The sequence below is a fragment of the Cannabis sativa genome, chromosome 6, assembly GCF_029168945.1.
Source record: "Cannabis sativa cultivar Pink pepper isolate KNU-18-1 chromosome 6, ASM2916894v1, whole genome shotgun sequence".
NCBI lineage: Eukaryota > Viridiplantae > Streptophyta > Magnoliopsida > Rosales > Cannabaceae > Cannabis > Cannabis sativa.
Genome location: NC_083606.1, coordinates 43020776 through 43038084, shown reverse-complemented (window position 1 = coordinate 43038084; position 17309 = coordinate 43020776). Strand labels below are relative to the sequence as shown.

The window sequence follows — 17309 nt, the reverse complement described above, 5'->3', positions numbered from 1 at the left end:
TAATACGCCTAAGATAGTTAGGGTGTTACATACTAGAAAAAATCTAGAACTTAAATATTTTTCAAATTTAAATTTAATTAAATATCAAAAATTAAGTTGTAACCACTTAATTTGAAAATATTCCATTTTAAGTTAATATTTGAAAAGATATTAACTTAAAAAAATATCTAAGGAATCTTAATAACCAATGCCTAAAATTCCTCAACTTAATTTTGAAATTTGAAATTCAAAAGATATTCAGATTTAAGTTGGTTAGTTGTAGATAACTAAATATCAACTTAAATAGGAATATTTAATGAAAAATTTAAATTAAGCTCCAGAAAGAATCTAGATGGTTATAATTCTATATTTAATTAAATACAAGAAAATACATATAGTTTAGCTTAGAATAAAAAATTCTTTAAACTATAATTTTCTTAAATTAATTTCAAAATAAATGAAATTAATTATGTTGCTAATCAATTTTATTAGGTTAAACTAGTGTAGTTAACCTAGTACAGTTGTTCAAATCAGGAAAATGGGCCTTCACAATTGGGGTGGTTCATGTGAGGGGGTGCTGGGTTCAGTATGTCGTACCCACTATGGCTCCCAACTCTCACACAAGGCCCAAAAGAGAGGAATTTAACCTTAATAAGAACAACTGTTATTAATTGAATAAGCCCAATAACTAAATGGGCCTAAATAAATTCTATCAAGAACTATGATAATTTATTTTAGCAACAACAACCTATATGTATCTATAATCAAATTAAACACATAGGCTCACACAGGCACACTTTGGATGGGTCCTATCATGTTGCTAGGTCATACACAGATGAAAGAAGATTATAAATATACCTGTTACAAATTATTAACTTGACCAAGGGAGCCATCAGATCATTAGATCTGACAAAAAGTAACCATGGCTATTTGCAATCAAGTAATAATAGGTTTTGAAAACTTACAAACAAGCTAAAACACATACTCCTGCAACAAGGTTAGCTGGATAGTTGGATGTAGGATTTATTTAATTTAAAATTAAATAATTAATTTCGAAATAATTAATTAATTAAAAAATAATTTTTCGAAAATTTAAAAAAAAATTTGAAAAATTCGAAATTTTTAAAAAAAATTTAAATTTAAAATTAAACCTACAATTTTTGAAAAATTAGGTTTCAACCAACCTAAATATCATTTCAAAAATTTGCTAACTACTTTTAAATTTTAAATGTTATTTTATAAATAAAAATTAAATAAAAAATTAGAAAAGATAAATAAATATCTTTTTAAAATTTTAAATGTAATTTAAATAAATAAAATAATAAAATTTAAAAAATTAGCAAAATATCTTATATCATTTAAAAATTACATGATTATAAATATATTATTTTTAAATTTAAAATAAGATAAGATATAATCAAATTTTAAAATAAGATATATTTTTAAGCAAGAAGATAGATACTAATTCTATTCAAATTCAAATTACACTAATATCTTGAATTTATTTTAAAAAATATTAAATTAATTCAAAAAGATAATTAGAATTGAATTAGGAATAGTAATAGTATAAATACAAAACTATACCAAAAATCGGAAGTTAATTCCATAAAAAACCATGAAAAATCGAAGAAAAACGAAAAAATTGTGAACTGTACGGACAGATTTGCGATCGCAGGAAAATTTCAGCAGAGCCCCAATTTTTTCAAATCTTCAAAAATTCATAACTAATTCAAATAAAATCGAAATTGAGTTCTGTAAAAGGCTAACTTGCTTAATTTTTTCCATACTATCCAATAAAAATAATTCCAGAAACAAAATCGTAATTGTGTTTTACGAAAATTTACAAACATCAATCAATCATCAAATAACACTCAATACAACATGATACCATCCAAAGAACAAACAAACAATCGTTTTAAAGTCCAAATTTCTTGCAAGTAAATCAATTACCATGGCTCTGAGGCCAGTTGTTGGAATTTATCTTATCAGGATCTTAGATCTACTCACAAGTATGTTTATTAACCCTCTAAATATGAACTTTCTAAAACGATGAAATAAACACATAAAGTTTAGGAAACCTTACATTGGGTGCAGCGGAATATAATGACTCCTTCCGTTCAGATATCTAGCCCTTGATTCCTTTCTGTAGCAGAGCATTATCAATATCTGAACCTGGATCTCTTTCTCTGAATCTTTGATGCTGAAACTCCTTTTGCTGAATGTCTTTCTTCACGATCTTCCTCACTATGATTGAGGTATCACTTGCTGTGTGTGGGCACTACTCATACACTAAGAATTTCGAAATCTCAATGAGGAAGAGAGAGAGAGTGGGTTCAGCCAAAGATAGGGAGAGAGAAGGCTCAGGTTTTTCTCTGAAGGAAAAATATAAAATTTAAGTGTAATTTTCCTGAAGCCTTCACTATCTATTTATAGCATTCCAGTAGGGTTAGGTTTGAATATTTGGCATTAAAATAATGAAAATATCAGTTTAAATTGCCTACAAAAGTGGCTGGCCATGCTTAGTGGATTTGGGCCTCACTTTTTGCAATTTTGCAGTTTTACCTTTTCTACATCTGATTTTCTCAAAAACGTCAATTTTCTAATTCAACCATTTAAATGCCAATTCTAACTATTTAATAACTATAAATAATTATTAAATAATATTGTCATTTATCATATTTATTAATTGAACCATACAAAGTATCATAATTAACAAATATGCCCCTATAAACTCTTTCTTTACAATTTCGCCCTTACTTAGTGAAAAAATCACAAATAGACATAGTCTAATTTGAGAATTATAATTGATTAATCAAAACCAATTATATGAGTCTTACAAGTAATATTATCTCAACTAGTGCGGGGACCATGGGTCTATATAACCGAGCTTCCAATAAGTAGATCAAGAATTTAGCACTAAAATTCACTAACTTATTAATTCTTCGTTGAATCCACGCATAGAACTTAGAATTGCACTCTCAGTATATAGAATGCTCTATATGTTCCACCATATAGAAACATCATTAGTTATCCATTGTTATAATCCTAATTTGATTAATGATCCTCTATATGAATGATCTACACTGTAAAGGGATTAGATTACCGTAACACCCTACTATGTATTTTATCCTTAAAACACTTGACCCCGTATAAATGATATTTCAACTTATGTGAAATGAGATCTCCACCATTTATTTTCGTTTGGTCAAGCTCGAAGGAGATCATCCTTTGCTTACTATTCGCCAGCTAGAAGCTATAGATTCCATGTTTATGTCAGCGGTCCCACTCAATTGCACTACCGTGTTCCCAAAATGTACGTATCACCCTGACCTAAAAGTAGGCTTAACTAACAAATCAAAGAACACGAATAGCCTTTCAAGATTGAGCCTAATCATAACAGGATTAAGAACATTTGATCTAGGATCAACTAGGCGATATTGACTTGAATAGATTTTACGGTAAGTTTAATAAATCTAAGTCAAAGTTCAATATCGGTCCCTTCCGATGCATACTCCATGCATCCAACCTGAGCTTTACTTTAACCAATGTTCTGGAAAGAACATAGTATTTCTCCAAATACAAGTAAACTCTGTTGTAGATTATCATATCAGTAAAACCCTATGTCTGATAAATCTAGGAAACTTTATTCACATAGTCATGTTTACTTTCCAATGTGTTGAAGGCACAATAAACAGGATCAAGTATGTGAAAAGGGTTTCAGATGAATTTATACATTATGTACATATAATCATGAAATAAATCATGTGAACCATGCAACATTAAATGTTATTTCTGATCTATATAAGTAAATCTGATTATATTGAAATGAGTTTTATTTAGGGCATAAAACCCAACACTTTTTTGGTGTACTCGTCGTGCTAAACAAGTCTAGAAAAATTGGGATTTAGTGATAATTGGAAATTATATAAGTCCTGCTCTTTCTCTGATTTTTTAATCTATGTCTCCTCAAAACTTCAGACTGAAAAAGGTTGAACTCTTCATTACAATTCGTTGGTGCATTTGGACTGAAAGGAATGCAGAAACACATGCTAAAACTCCAAAGTCTGCTTCGTGTATCCTGCAATTTGCTAGCAACTACTTATCAGATTACAAACAAGCTCTTACCAGCGATTCTAAAACCCACCAACATGTCTCTGGATGTTCAAACTCTCAGGATACTGCTGCTGCTAGCAGTTCGCATTCTCAGACTTTTGCTGGAGCAAATAATGCAATTTCTCAAGTTTCAGCTACTTTGCAGCATCGTTTGGTGCCTCCAAATAAGCCTAAATGGCTAGCTCCACCATCAGGTAGACTCAAATTGAATACAAATGCTGCTGTCAACGTTTCTTCTGGTGTGTTTGGACTTGGTGCCCTCCTTCGAAACTCCAATGGTGATGTTATTGTTGCAATGGCTAAACCTAAAGGTGTGTTAAACCAGAAGAAATGGAAGCATTAGCTTTGGCTTGGAGTCTCAAATTGCTGGTGTCTCTCAGACTTACTGTTGATTTAATTGAGACCGATTCATTAATGGTTGTTAATGGATTAAAGTCTCAAACTAAAGGTCTATCAGCATTTTATACTATACTTAATGATGTTACTTTTCTGTTATCTAATTTCTCACGAGCACAGATCTCTCATGTTTATAGATCTCCTAATAACAAAGCCCACTTGTTGGCTAAGTTTGCTCTTACGGTGGATTCAGATTATATTTGGTTAGAGAAATTTCTGCCTCCTCTGTTGACTGTTATGTAATTTGTTTTCACATTAATATAATAGTTTTTCTCAAAAAAAAAATCTAATAAAGAAGGTAATTAAAAAATTACCAAAAAATACTAAAAACATTACAGTATATTTCGCTACCAAAGGTAATAAATTAATATATATATATATATGTAATAAATTATTAATTAAGATAATAAAGATAACAAAATGAAGAAAATTCTAACAATAAAGGTACATAAAAAATTACCAAAAAATTGCTAAAAAGCTTCCTGTAAATCGTGACCACCCTCGTCAACGGAACAAAAGAGCTCCTCCACCATCTTTTTACCAAAATCGGTAAACCGAAGGCTTTGAAACCTCAGTCACCAAAGCAATTTGTAAATGTTACTATTCATTTTGAATTATTACCCAAAAAGTAGGAATCTCAAAAAATAAGAGTTAAAATTGTAACGATTAATAATCAGAATTAAAATATATTAAGTGTTGAATTTGATTTCAGATTTACCAAAAAGATGAAACACTACTACAGCCATAAAATAAGGCGTTGTTCACCGTGTCTTATTTTTTTTAAGAGACATGTTTTTTACATGTCTAATATATATTAATAATCAGAAAATTAAAACTGGAAAATTGAAAAATATGAAAAGTACGGTTCATCCAATTTTTCTCTCTGGCTGAAAATTAAAAGATGTTCTCTGCCACGACAACATTCTATTATTCCAAGGAGACGCCACCGAGTTTTGGCCGGAGAATAACTGACTCGTCTTTTCCGATACATCGGCGATACTCCGCAAGAGGAGGCCCATAAACTTTGAATTTTATAAGAACTAAAAAGATATATATAGATTATTAGGTAAAATTTGACTATTGGCGGAGGGAGATGACGGAGTTACCGAAGGCGTCAAAGAGCAAACGCTGGTCGTGGAAACTGAAAACAGAGCCTTTGACCTTAAACATAACAGCGCCGTTAACATCCGTAACGGCAAAGGAACCTTCCTTATCGCGATTAGGAAATTCAGATATTGTTTAAAAGAAAAAATAATTTTTCCAAATAAAATTGGTAAATATATATGTTGTCCAATGTATAACAAAAGTTTTTACACAGTTATATAACTTAATTATACTAAATAAAAAACAACCCACGCGACATAATTGAGTGACGAGTGGTGGGTGGGAGCCGAAGCCAGATTAGAGGCAACGTGGCTGATTCTAAAGCGATGCTTTCTCCAGCTTTGTGGGCGTTGGCTCTTGAATAATTTTACTCTCTCAAATCGAAATTCCACGCCATGGAAGCCACCATCTCTTCCTCCATGCTCCCACCAAGTTCAACAGCTACTCCCTTTAAGGACTGTTCATTATCATCATCACATCTTATTAATCTTATTACTCCAAGAGTTAATCATCCTCACAACCGTTTGATAATAAAAAACAAGACCTCAAAACTGAAGAAGGTTGCAGTCATTACTGAGTTCTCGGCCGCAGCTGATCCTGCCCCTGATGGCTTCACCTGGCAGATTGTTGTTGGAGCTTTAGGTATGTTAATGTAATCATTTATGCATGATTCCATATCTCTGTTTGGATGCTGAGAAAACTGAGTTTCGTTTGTGTAAATTAGACTGGAGCTTTTTTGGGACTTTATCTAACCCAGAAAAAAAAAAGGGAAGAATCATACGTATATGTAGTGAAACTTCTTTTGGTTTCAGTATATATAAATACATAGGCGAAGCCACGTAGGGGGCGATTGCACCACCTGAAATTTAGCTGGGTAACTGAGTTCTAAATTCTTTGGGGCATATGTATAAACAAAAAATTTTGGACATTTATACAAATATTAGTCAGTAAAATATTGAATAGTGATGTTGTTTGTTGTATTGGTAAAAGTATTCTTGAAGTTTAAAGATGACACAAGTTCAAAATTCCATATCCTTACAAAACAAAAAAAGTTTTAAATCAAAACTCCATATCTTCCTTTTATATACATATATTTTTTTATGATAGTTGGAATTTAAATTTAGCTATTAATATAAAAATGCCTTTTATGAATCCTTATATGAGAAATTATAAATGTGATTCCATATTAAATTTTATGAATCCTTATATGAGAAATTATAAGGATACTAGGCAACAAAAATGCCTTTTTGCATTTTACTATAAAATTAGATAAATAGCTCCACTAAATTTTATTTCTGACTTTTATTTGTATGTATGTATATATATATATATATGAAATCTTTAATGTATATGTATTATAATTATGCTGCAGCTGGAGTGACTCCTTTTGTGGTGGCTGGGATTGAATTCAGCAAAAGAATCGTATGTGACATTATATATAATGCATTTGACATGATTATAATATAATGTATGTTTGTTTATTTATTTTTCTGATTTATTTACTTTAATTGGGCAGATTGCTCAAAGAAGTTGTGAGGTGTGTGGAGGGTCAGGGTTGGTTTTGAAAAAAGAAAACTATGTACGCTGCCCTGGATGTGGTACTCACCTTTTTATTAATTAATTTATTTATTTTGTCATAAAATGAGTGATGAAATGTAAAGTTTTATTTTTCCTTCTTCTTTTAATAAGAGAATATATAGTATTTAATAATTTATTATTTCAAAATATTTCAACTTAATTGGTATGCTCTTATTAATTAATAATATTATTTAGTACTTTATATATAGTAATTAAATCAGTTTAAAAAAATGCTTTGGACAGTTCTTTTTTTCTAATGATATGTTTTCTTTTTAGGTGGATTTCTACCTTGGCAGTCATGGAAGAGATTTTTCTCAGGATAAATTAGTCCTGTTTGAAGTATTATCACATTTCTCCAATGATTTAAACTAAAATGAATTGGGTTGTACTGTCAATACTCACTATTTGGTTGAATCTTTCCATATCTTTTGGTAATAGTGTATACTCATTAAGTGTAGATATGTATGTATTTTTTATAAGTTTGTGAGTACAGGGTACTCTTTTTGTTTGGTAGAATGAGATGTTTTGAGTCTTAATTATATTGTAATTAAGTCCTTTTCTTTTGTATATAACTAAAATGTTTACTCCCTTTTCGCTATAAAGACATCTTTTTGGGCTATATCTAAGCACCCTTTTGTTACTTGATTTGAGGTAGTCGTGCACCACAACACATGCGCACCTCTTGTACATATTTACCTGATTTTTCTTTTAATTAGTACGTGCCTCTTATTTATTTTGAAGTATTATGGTCTTGTGAGTTGTGACCAATAAACATACCGCTTTTGATACTTTGTGCGCGAGCGTGCTTATTATTTTATGTTGAGAAGCCTCATATTTGTTATTGATATTATAGTATTATACAACTTGTTGTGCTAAAATTAGATATACGTAACTGCACGTAGTCACAAACAAGTAATACAATGATAAGTAAAAGAGTATCGTCTCTACAGGGATTGAATAGAAATTAATTATGCAAAAACTAATACTAAACAATTTAGGTAAAACAAACAAGAAGTGATGATGATTTGAACTAGGCTAAAAACTAAACAAAAAAGTAAATAAAATGAGAAAGAAAAATGAGCAAAATGATGAGCTAGAAACAATCAAATCCACTTAGAATGCAAATTCAATGTAAATGTCATAGAGGAATGCATTAGTACTTAAATTTTGTTAATCAAAAATATAAATGAACATATGATTTTTCCAAACCTATATGTTATGGGCTCTCAAGATTAAATTAACATATTCCTATGCAAATCTAGACCTAGAGAACACAAATTAAGCACTAATTTCCCATGGGTCATACAAGGTAAATAGCATATTCCTATACCATCTACAAATGATATTTTTCCAAGGTGATAATTGAAAAGACTCGGTTTGACCGAGTCAAATGTGCTTTTATATATATATAAAAAATAATAATAAAATAATATATATATATGTATGTAAAAAAAAAAAAACAATTATTTTGAATATATACAGAGCATCTCGTCCCCCTCACTCTCTATCTATATTTCTCATTTTCTTTCTCTTTAAAATACCAAAAATAAAAACCCATAAACCTCCATACCCAACGCGCCGGACAAATCGAAAGCCCAAGTGCCGGCGACTTCACCCCCCAAGCGGCGCCGCTCCTCTCGCCGCCGTTGACTCGGGATCGCAAGTCAAAGTTTGGGATTTCAAACTTTGAACGGATTTTCCGGTCACCTCCGGCGTCCGTTTGACGAATCGTCTTCACCACTAAACTCAACTCGTCGAGGAGAACAACCTACACTAAACCATTTTTCCCGGTTCACAACTTTTTCCGGTGACATTTTTGTAGCTCCGCCCCTTTTCGGCGACTTTCCGGTGACCTCGTGTACCGTTTTGACAAACGGTTGGCATGAGTGTGATCTACTCGTCGAGGTGGTCGTTTTGATATATACTACTCCTATTTTCGGCGACATTTCCGGTACACCAATTTTTACCGCCACCGATTGTTAATGTGCACCGGTTAGGTGAGGTTTCGGAATCCCAAATTTTAAATATAGTCATATTATATGTCGTTGGACTCGGTTTTGAATGTAGAATGCGATGATGATAATTATTTAATCATTTGATGGTATAGGTGAGAGTAATATGTAAGTTTGGACTAAACAATTGGAGCTCGGGACTTGAGAGCTTAAGATCGTCTTTTGGAAAAAGTTTAACGACTCGGGAGAGGTAGGGACTCAACTTGATTTTTGGACTTGATTTTTATATGCGTTGTATAACATTAGACATATTCTAATTTTTATGATTTACAAAATTGTTTAAAAAATTGAAAACTTAATCTGCATATTTTCTGGACTGTTCTGGGGCACCGAGTGCCAAATATATTTTTGTGTGCAAATATTTATGCAGGTTATGATTTTTGGGTTTATTCAAAATACAAATTTGTTATCTTTGCGGATTTTCTAGAAAATAAAAAGGAATATGTTCTTTTGTTTTGCTTATTATTTGCCTGCTTTGGTTATATTGATGAGAGCCATGTTGATCATGTTCGATGCATATTGTTGTTTCACGACCTAGTCTCTGTGTCATCATAGGTAGATCAGGTGTGCACTCACCTGTAGGTGAAAGACCTAGAATCTGTACAGGGAGTGAATTAAATCTGAGCCCCGTTATTTATGGTGGATATCAGATGCGACTACCCGGTTTTGGATGTCGTTTTCTATGATTTGGTATTGAGAGCTAGGGGTCTAGTGGACGGTGTGATATGCATTTGACGTTTGATTTGTGATTATTTGTGGTCTCTCTATTTTATTTGTACATATTGATACTGTTGATGAGACATTTTATTTTTATAAAGCTAACCATGCAGGAATTTTATTAAACCAAGGGTCCTTTGATATTAGTTGTTTTCCTACTGGGCTTTATAAGCTCACCCCCTACTTTCTCCCATTCCAGGAACTCAGTTTGATGCTAGTGGATGAGGATGGTACCGTTGGGAAAGGAATGTCGTTATTAGTTTAGTCATATTTTACTCTTTCACCTTCTAATGAGACTGATTTTGTATTTAAGAACAAATGGATGGTCTGGATGACTTAAATTAGCTATGTACTAATTAGAAATGGGAAATGATGGATGCTAGGTATTATTTTGGTATTTTATTGACTTATGCCACAGGTCGAAGACTGGAGGAACCTGAAGAGATCACTAAAGCCTTCTTGATGTTTTATCAAACACTGCTGGGAAGCAAAGTAGTAAACAGACGATCTGTGGCTACCAGGATAATTACATAGGGACCTTGTGTAAAAGATATGGACTCCCAGATTCTGTTGGCTCCTTACTCCATGGAAGATGTCAAAAAAGCTATGTTCAGTATTCCTGCATCAAAAGCTCCGGGGCCAGATGGTTATAATAGCTCCTTTTATCAAGATAACTGGAAATTAATCAAAACTGACATTTTTGAAGCAGTCACTTCATTCTTACATACAAAATCTATCTATTTGGTGATTACATATTGTGGGGATATTACTGTTCTCTTATATTGATGAGTGGTCCTGATTTTATTACTAATATTTTCTTATTAATATAGGAGTTAATCCATATCTTTTAAATTAGTATTTTTTAATATAAATAAAAGGATCATTTATAAGCTTTATTTTCCTACAAGGGTCAAAGTGTGACCTTTGACCACCCAAGTTATGGATATTACACATCTGCCACAGCCTAGGGCTCGGGTCGTGACAGAAAAATGGTATCAGAGCGCCGGGTTTAATTACCTCGGAGTGTGTCACCAAATAGTTTAGAATTATTTTAAATAATAATAGTAATAAATATCTTGGTATTTATATGTATAAGGCATATTTATATTATTAGCATCCAATCCTCACTAACTGATTAGCTTTTGGTTCTCAGACCTAAGAAAATGCCTCCAAAAGGAAAGAAGACAAGGAGAACGGCTGGAGAAGACGCCCCTCAAGCTAATGTCCAACCTCCACAAGCTGAATTCCCTATGAACGCCCTTCTCGAAGCCTTAAGAGTTATTCCCGCTCAACAGATGGATCCTGCCGCTCGACAGAGTCATCATTTCCAAGTCTTTCATCGGATCCAAGTGCCCGAATTTGAGGGTGGACAAGATCCCATGGTAGCTGAAAGGTGGTTGAGGCAAATAAAGAAAAATTTCAACACAATAGGAACACCTGAGGAATATCAAGTTACTTTCGCTGTGTCCAAGTTAGAGGGTGGTGCAGCAGATTGGTGGGAGACCTTGTCCAGGACAATGGAAACTGATGGGATGACTTGGCGAGAATTTGAGGAAGTTTTCAGGGAACAATATTTTAGTCCATCTCACAGGAGGGCTCTTATTGGAGTATTTGATGGTCTAAGACAAGGGGATATGACTGTGAATGAATTTTACATGAAGTTTGTAGAGCTATCCTCTTATGCATATCCTGGTGTTGTTGATCAACCCTTGGTGATTGAACAGTTCATGCGTCGTTTGAGGCCTGCGATACGTGGTCCTATAGCCCCTTTGACCTTTAACAACCTGACTGAGTGTGTGACAGCAGCCTTGCGAACTGAGGCTCATGTTGAGGGGAATGAGAAGAAGAACACAAGCAGAGGAAGAGGAAGTGACCGAAAGATGACCAAGAAGAATCAAGGACAATGGTCTCAAGGACAACAATTTAGTGGGGGTAGCACTAGTAGTGGTTCATTTGGAAAGACTCGTAGTGGACCATACGGGTGTTTCAGTTGTGGTCAACAAGGTCATAAGAAGAAAGATTGCCCGCAACGACAACAAAGATTTCAAGCATCTCATGGAGGACCCATAGGGAGCTATGTAGAGTCTACTCCTTTTCATGGACAGCCCAGGACAAACCAGTCTCAGTCTTCATCCTATGGTTTCACACCCCAATCGGGCCAGCAGTCTCAGTATCAACATCAGTTCAGGCCACAAGGTTCAGGGTTCAACATGGGGTACTCACAAGGTTTCCAAACTCCTGCTCCTAGTGGGAGTCAAAGAGGGTACAATCAAGGTGGAGGGTCTGGCGCAAGTACAAGCTACCCTAGTCAGGGAAGGGGCAAGGCAAAAGCAAAGTCATCCGCTCAAGCCTACGCTCTTGGGGTTGATGATGTACACGGCGGTGCTGACCAGGGAGTTGTTGATGGTATGGTTCTTATCTCACACTCTTGGGCTCATGTGTTATTTGATACTGGTGCATCGCATTCCTTTATATCTTTGATGTTTGCTAGTATGTTGGGTTTGAGTTGGGAAACTTTTAGTCCTGCATTGCATTTGAGTGTACCTATGGGGGGACACGGTGAGGTATCCACCATATGTAGGTCGGTTTGTATTGTGTTCGAGGGACACAAGTTATCTGGAAACTTATTAGTGTTGCCTATGGGGCAATTTGATGTAATTCTTGGTATGGATTGGTTGTCTAAATACCAAGCTATTGTGGATTGCTCACGTAAAAGAGTGACTCTTTTAACCCCTAGTGGTGATTTCATTGTTTATCGAACCAACATGAGTGCAGTGAGACAAAATCCTATCTTAAGGGCATGTTTAGGTGGAAAGAGAAACTTAGAGTGTTATGGGAATCTGTTTGCGATCGATGATGAGTCTAGGAATTTAGACGAGTTCCCTTGGATATCAGTGGTTAGTGGTTTTCCAGATGTGTTTCCAGAGGATTTACCAGGGTTACCACCTGATAGGGAGATCGAGTTTTGCATTGATTTGATTCCCGGAGCTCAACCAGTTTCTATTGCACCTTATCGCATGGCACCTGCAGAGTTGGTTGAATTGAAAAAACAAATAGGGGAGTTAATGGATAAGGGCTACATCATACATAGTACTTCTCCATGGGGAGCTCCAGTCTTGTTTGCTAAGAAAGCTGATGGGACTTTGCGACTTTGTGTCGACTATAGAAAGTTGAATCAGATGACAATTAAAAACAAATATCCTTTACCGAGGATTGATGAACTATTTGATCAACTTGGTGGTTCAAAGTTCTTTTCAAAGATTGATCTGAGGTCAGGCTACCATCAATTGAGGATTAGGGAAGAAGATATCCCTAAGACTGCTTTCAGGACACGGTATGGACACTTTGAGTTTTTGGTAATGCCATTTGGGTTAACGAATGCACCTGCTGCATTTATGGATCTTATGAATAGAGTCTTTAGACCTTTCTTGGATAAGTTTGTGGTGGTATTTATTGATGACATCTTGGTGTATTCTAAGACACGTGAGGATCATGCTGAACACTTGACAACAGTATTACAGACATTGAGAGATCATCAATTATACGCTAAGAAAGAGAAGTGTGAATTTTGGATGACTGAAGTCAAGTTCTTGGGCCATGTAATTTCTCAAGATGGTATCACTGTTGATCCTGCAAAGATAGACTCTATTCTACAGTGGGAAAGACCAAAGAATGTCACTGAAGTTCGAAGTTTTCTTGGGTTGGCAGGCTACTATCGTCGCTTTGTAGAGAATTTCTCAAGAATCGCTATGCCTTTGACGAAGTTAACAAGAAAAGAAGTAAAGTTTATGTGGGATGATAGTTGCGAAGAAGCTTTTAGAGAATTGAAGGAAAGATTAACTTCGGCGCCTGTTCTCACTGTTCCTAATAGTGAGGAACCATATGTGGTATTCACTGATGCTTCAGGTACTGGATTAGGAGGTGTCCTCATGCAAAACGGCAAGGTGGTTGCCTATGCTTCTCGACAACCACATGAGAAGAATTACCCTACACATGACCTAGAACTTGTTGCGGTAATCTTTGTCTTGAAAATTTGGAGATGTTATTTAGATGGCGTAAAGTTTGAGTTATACTCAGATCATAAGAGCTTGAAGTATCTTTTTACTCAAAGGGACTTGAACTTGAGGCAAAGAAGATGGGTTGAGTATATGGAAGACTATGATTTCACTTTGCAGTATCACCCCGGGAAAGCTAATATAGTGGCTGATGCACTAAGTAGAAAGCCTCATAGTACTTTGGCATGTTTGGCTCTTGAGGACTGGAAAAGGACAATCACAATGGGTGATTATAACTTGCAATACTATGAAGGGGAAGAAGTAGCTTGTATCTCTAACTTAGTGGCTACACCAGTACTACTTCAACAAGTTAAGCAACGTCAGTGGCAAGATGAGAAATTAAGACTTATTTGGAACCGAATCCAGGATGGTGAGCAACTAGATGGGTGGACAGTTAATGGTGAAGGGTACTTATACCATATGGGAAGACTAGTTGTTGCAGATATCCCTGAACTTAGGGAGACCATTTTGGTTGAGGCCCATAGATCCAAATTCGCTGTACATCCTGGAAGTACAAAGATGTACCAAGATTTAAAGAGACAATATTGGTGGGAAGGAATGAAAAGAGATGTGGCCAGCTTTGTAACTAAGTGTATAGTATGTCAGCAAGTGAAGGCTGAGCATCAGAGACCCTCAGGTTTACTTCAGCCTTTGCCTATACCAGAATGGAAGTGGGACAAGATTACCATGGACTTTGTTACTGGGTTGCCATTGACACCTTTGAAGCATGACGCTGTTTGGGTTATTGTTGATCGTTTGACTAAGTCTGCTCATTTTATTCCAATCAGGAAGGATTACAAGCTTACCAAGCTAGCTCGACTTTATGTAGACAATATAGTTCGACTACATGGAGTGCCTTCAAGCATTGTTTCTGATAGAGATCCTCGATTTACATCAAGGTTTTGGAAGGCCTTGCAGTAAGCCTTAGGGACTGAACTTCACTTGAGTACTGCCCATCATCCACAGACAGATGGACAGTCTGAGAGGACCATACAGACTTTGGAAGACATGCTTCGCTCTTGTGTTTTGGATTTTGGAGGTAGTTGGGGAGAACACTTGTCACTGGTGGAATTCACATACAACAACAGCTACCAAGCCAGTATAGGCATGGCTCCTTATGAGGCCTTATATGGGAGACCATGCAGATCGCCATTGTGTTGGGCAGAACCAGATGAGCATGTCACCATTGGACCCCAGATTATCACTAGTACCACTGAAAAGATTAAGGGAATCCAAGAAAGACTTAAGGTTGTTCAAAGTCGTCAGAAAAGCTATGCCGATCTCCATCGACGGGAAGTTGAGTTTGATGTGGGTGATTATGTCTTCTTGAAAGTTACTCCTATGCGTGGTGTAACGAGATTTGGAGTGAAGGGTAAGCTAGCCCCGAGGTATATTGGACCTTTTGAGGTTATCGAGAGGGTTGCGGAGGTCGCTTATCGATTAAACTTACCAGGAAAGTTGGGACATGTTCATAATGTGTTCCATGTGTCTATGTTGAGGAAGTATACTCCGGATCCGTCACATGTTATTGAGTATGAGGCTATCCCTCTCCAGGAAGATGTGACTTATGAAGAGCAACCTGTCAAAATCTTGGCAAGAGAGCTAAAAGTGTTAAGGAACAGAGAGATTCCAGTAGTCAAGGTCTTATGGAGGAACCACAGAGAAGACGAGGCTACTTGGGAGATAGAGTCCGAGATGTATATGAAGTATCCTCATTTGTTTAATTTTCAACTTGAGGTTGTACTTTAAAATTTCGGGACGAAATTTCTTTAAGGAGGGGAGAATGAAAAGACTCGGTTTGACCGAGTCAAATGTGCTTTTATATGTATATATAAAAAATAATAATAAAATAATATATATATGTATGTAAAAAAAAAAAAAAAATTATTTTGAATATATACAGAGCATCTCGTCCCCCTCACTCTCTATCTATATTTCTCATTTTCTCTCTCTTTAAAATACCAAAAATAAAAACCCATAAACCTCCATAACCACCACACTCCGGCGACCCACCTCCGGCCACTGCCCGACCCAACGTGCCGGACAAATCGAAAGCCCAAGTGCCGGCGACTTCACCCCCCAAGCGGCGCCGCTCCTCTCGCCGCCGTTGACTCGGGATCGCAAGTCAAAGTTTGGGATTTCAAACTTTGAACGGATTTTCCGATCACCTCCGGCGTCCGTTTGACGAATCTTCTTCACCACTAAACTCAACTCGTCGAGGAGAACAACCTACACTAAACCATTTTTCCCGGTTCACAACTTTTTCCGGTGACATTTTTGTAGCTCCGCCCCTTTTCGGCGACTTTCTGGTGACCTCGTGTACCGTTTTGACAAACGGTTGGCATGAGTGTGATCTACTCATCGAGGTGGTCGTTTTGATATATACTACTCCTATTTTCAGCGACATTTCTGGTACACCAATTTTTACCGCCACCGATTGTTAATGTGCACCGCTTAGGTGAGGTTTCGGAATCCCAAATTTTAAATATAGTCATATTATATGTCGTTGGACTCAGTTTTGAATGTAGAATGCAATGATGATAATTATTTAATCATTTGATGGTATAGGTGAGAGTAATATGTAAGTTTGGACTAAACAATTGGAGCTCGGGACTTGAGAGCTTAAGATCGTCTTTTGGAAAAAGTTTAACGACTCGGGAGAGGTAGGGACTCAACTTGATTTTTGGACTTGATTTTTATATGCGTTGTATAACATTAGACATATTCTAATTTTTATGATTTACAAAATTGTTTGAAAAATTGAAAACTTAATCTGCATATTTTCTGGACTGTTCTGGGGCACCGAGTGCCAAATATATTTTTGTGTGCAAATATTTATGCAGGTTATGATTTTTGGGTTTATTCAAAATACAGCTGTTATTGTTATAGTGAGATTTCTCTCACCTAGAAACTCGAGACCAGACTCCTCTTTGAAGGACACGTGTATTCAGATTTCCAATGAAAGCTGAAATGTCCGTGAGAGACTTCTCGAAGTTTAGACCTCGCCCAGGATAAAACCAGCGAGATACTGCGAGTGCGACCTAAGTCGAACCACGCAATCGTAATTCTCATTATGCAGGGTAGATCCAACTCGCATGTGTCAGAACGTGTGCGAGTGTCCCCTCTATATTTCCGCGACAAGTATAGAGACCAACTCTCTATGATACAATTTGGTCCCAACGACCCAATAGCCCTGACAAACCGATATAAATTCGCATGTCCAAATTCTACCAGCTCAAACATGCGATGTCTACAAGGGGCGGTTACCTAAGGGCGCAGACGTTCCAAACGTATTGGCGACCCTGCGAGCTCAACAAACGGAACATGAACAGTCAACTCGCAGATGCGGAAGACG

General features: G+C 35.7%; 1 protein-coding gene across 2 annotated transcripts; it reads left to right on the top strand.

The window, feature by feature from the left end:
• Window positions 1–5807: 5807 nt before the first annotated feature.
• Window positions 5808–7789, top strand: LOC115704828 (uncharacterized). 2 transcript variants are annotated; one of them, XM_030632033.2, is made up of 4 exons: window positions 5808–6234; window positions 6965–7014; window positions 7109–7171; window positions 7447–7789. In XM_030632033.2, the coding sequence occupies exons 1-4, from the start codon at window positions 5988–5990 to the stop codon at window positions 7540–7542; spliced, it is 456 nt and encodes a 151-aa protein (XP_030487893.1). In that variant the 5' UTR covers window positions 5808–5987; the 3' UTR covers window positions 7543–7789. The 2 variants fall into 2 exon arrangements, with proteins under 2 accessions (XP_030487893.1, XP_030487894.1); XM_030632034.2 differs by having other exon boundaries at window positions 5815–6234; window positions 7109–7190.
• The last annotated feature ends 9520 nt before the right edge of the window (window positions 7790–17309 follow it).

Coding starts and splice junctions, on each gene's coding strand:
- LOC115704828 (XM_030632033.2), top strand. CDS start 5,988: ATGGAAGCCACCATCTCTTCCTCCATGCTCCCACCAAGTTCAACAGCT. Junction 7,015..7,108: donor TTGAATTCAGCAAAAGAATC/GTATGTGACATT, acceptor TTAATTGGGCAG/ATTGCTCAAAGAAGTTGTGA. Junction 7,172..7,446: donor TTTTGAAAAAAGAAAACTAT/GTACGCTGCCCT, acceptor TTTTCTTTTTAG/GTGGATTTCTACCTTGGCAG.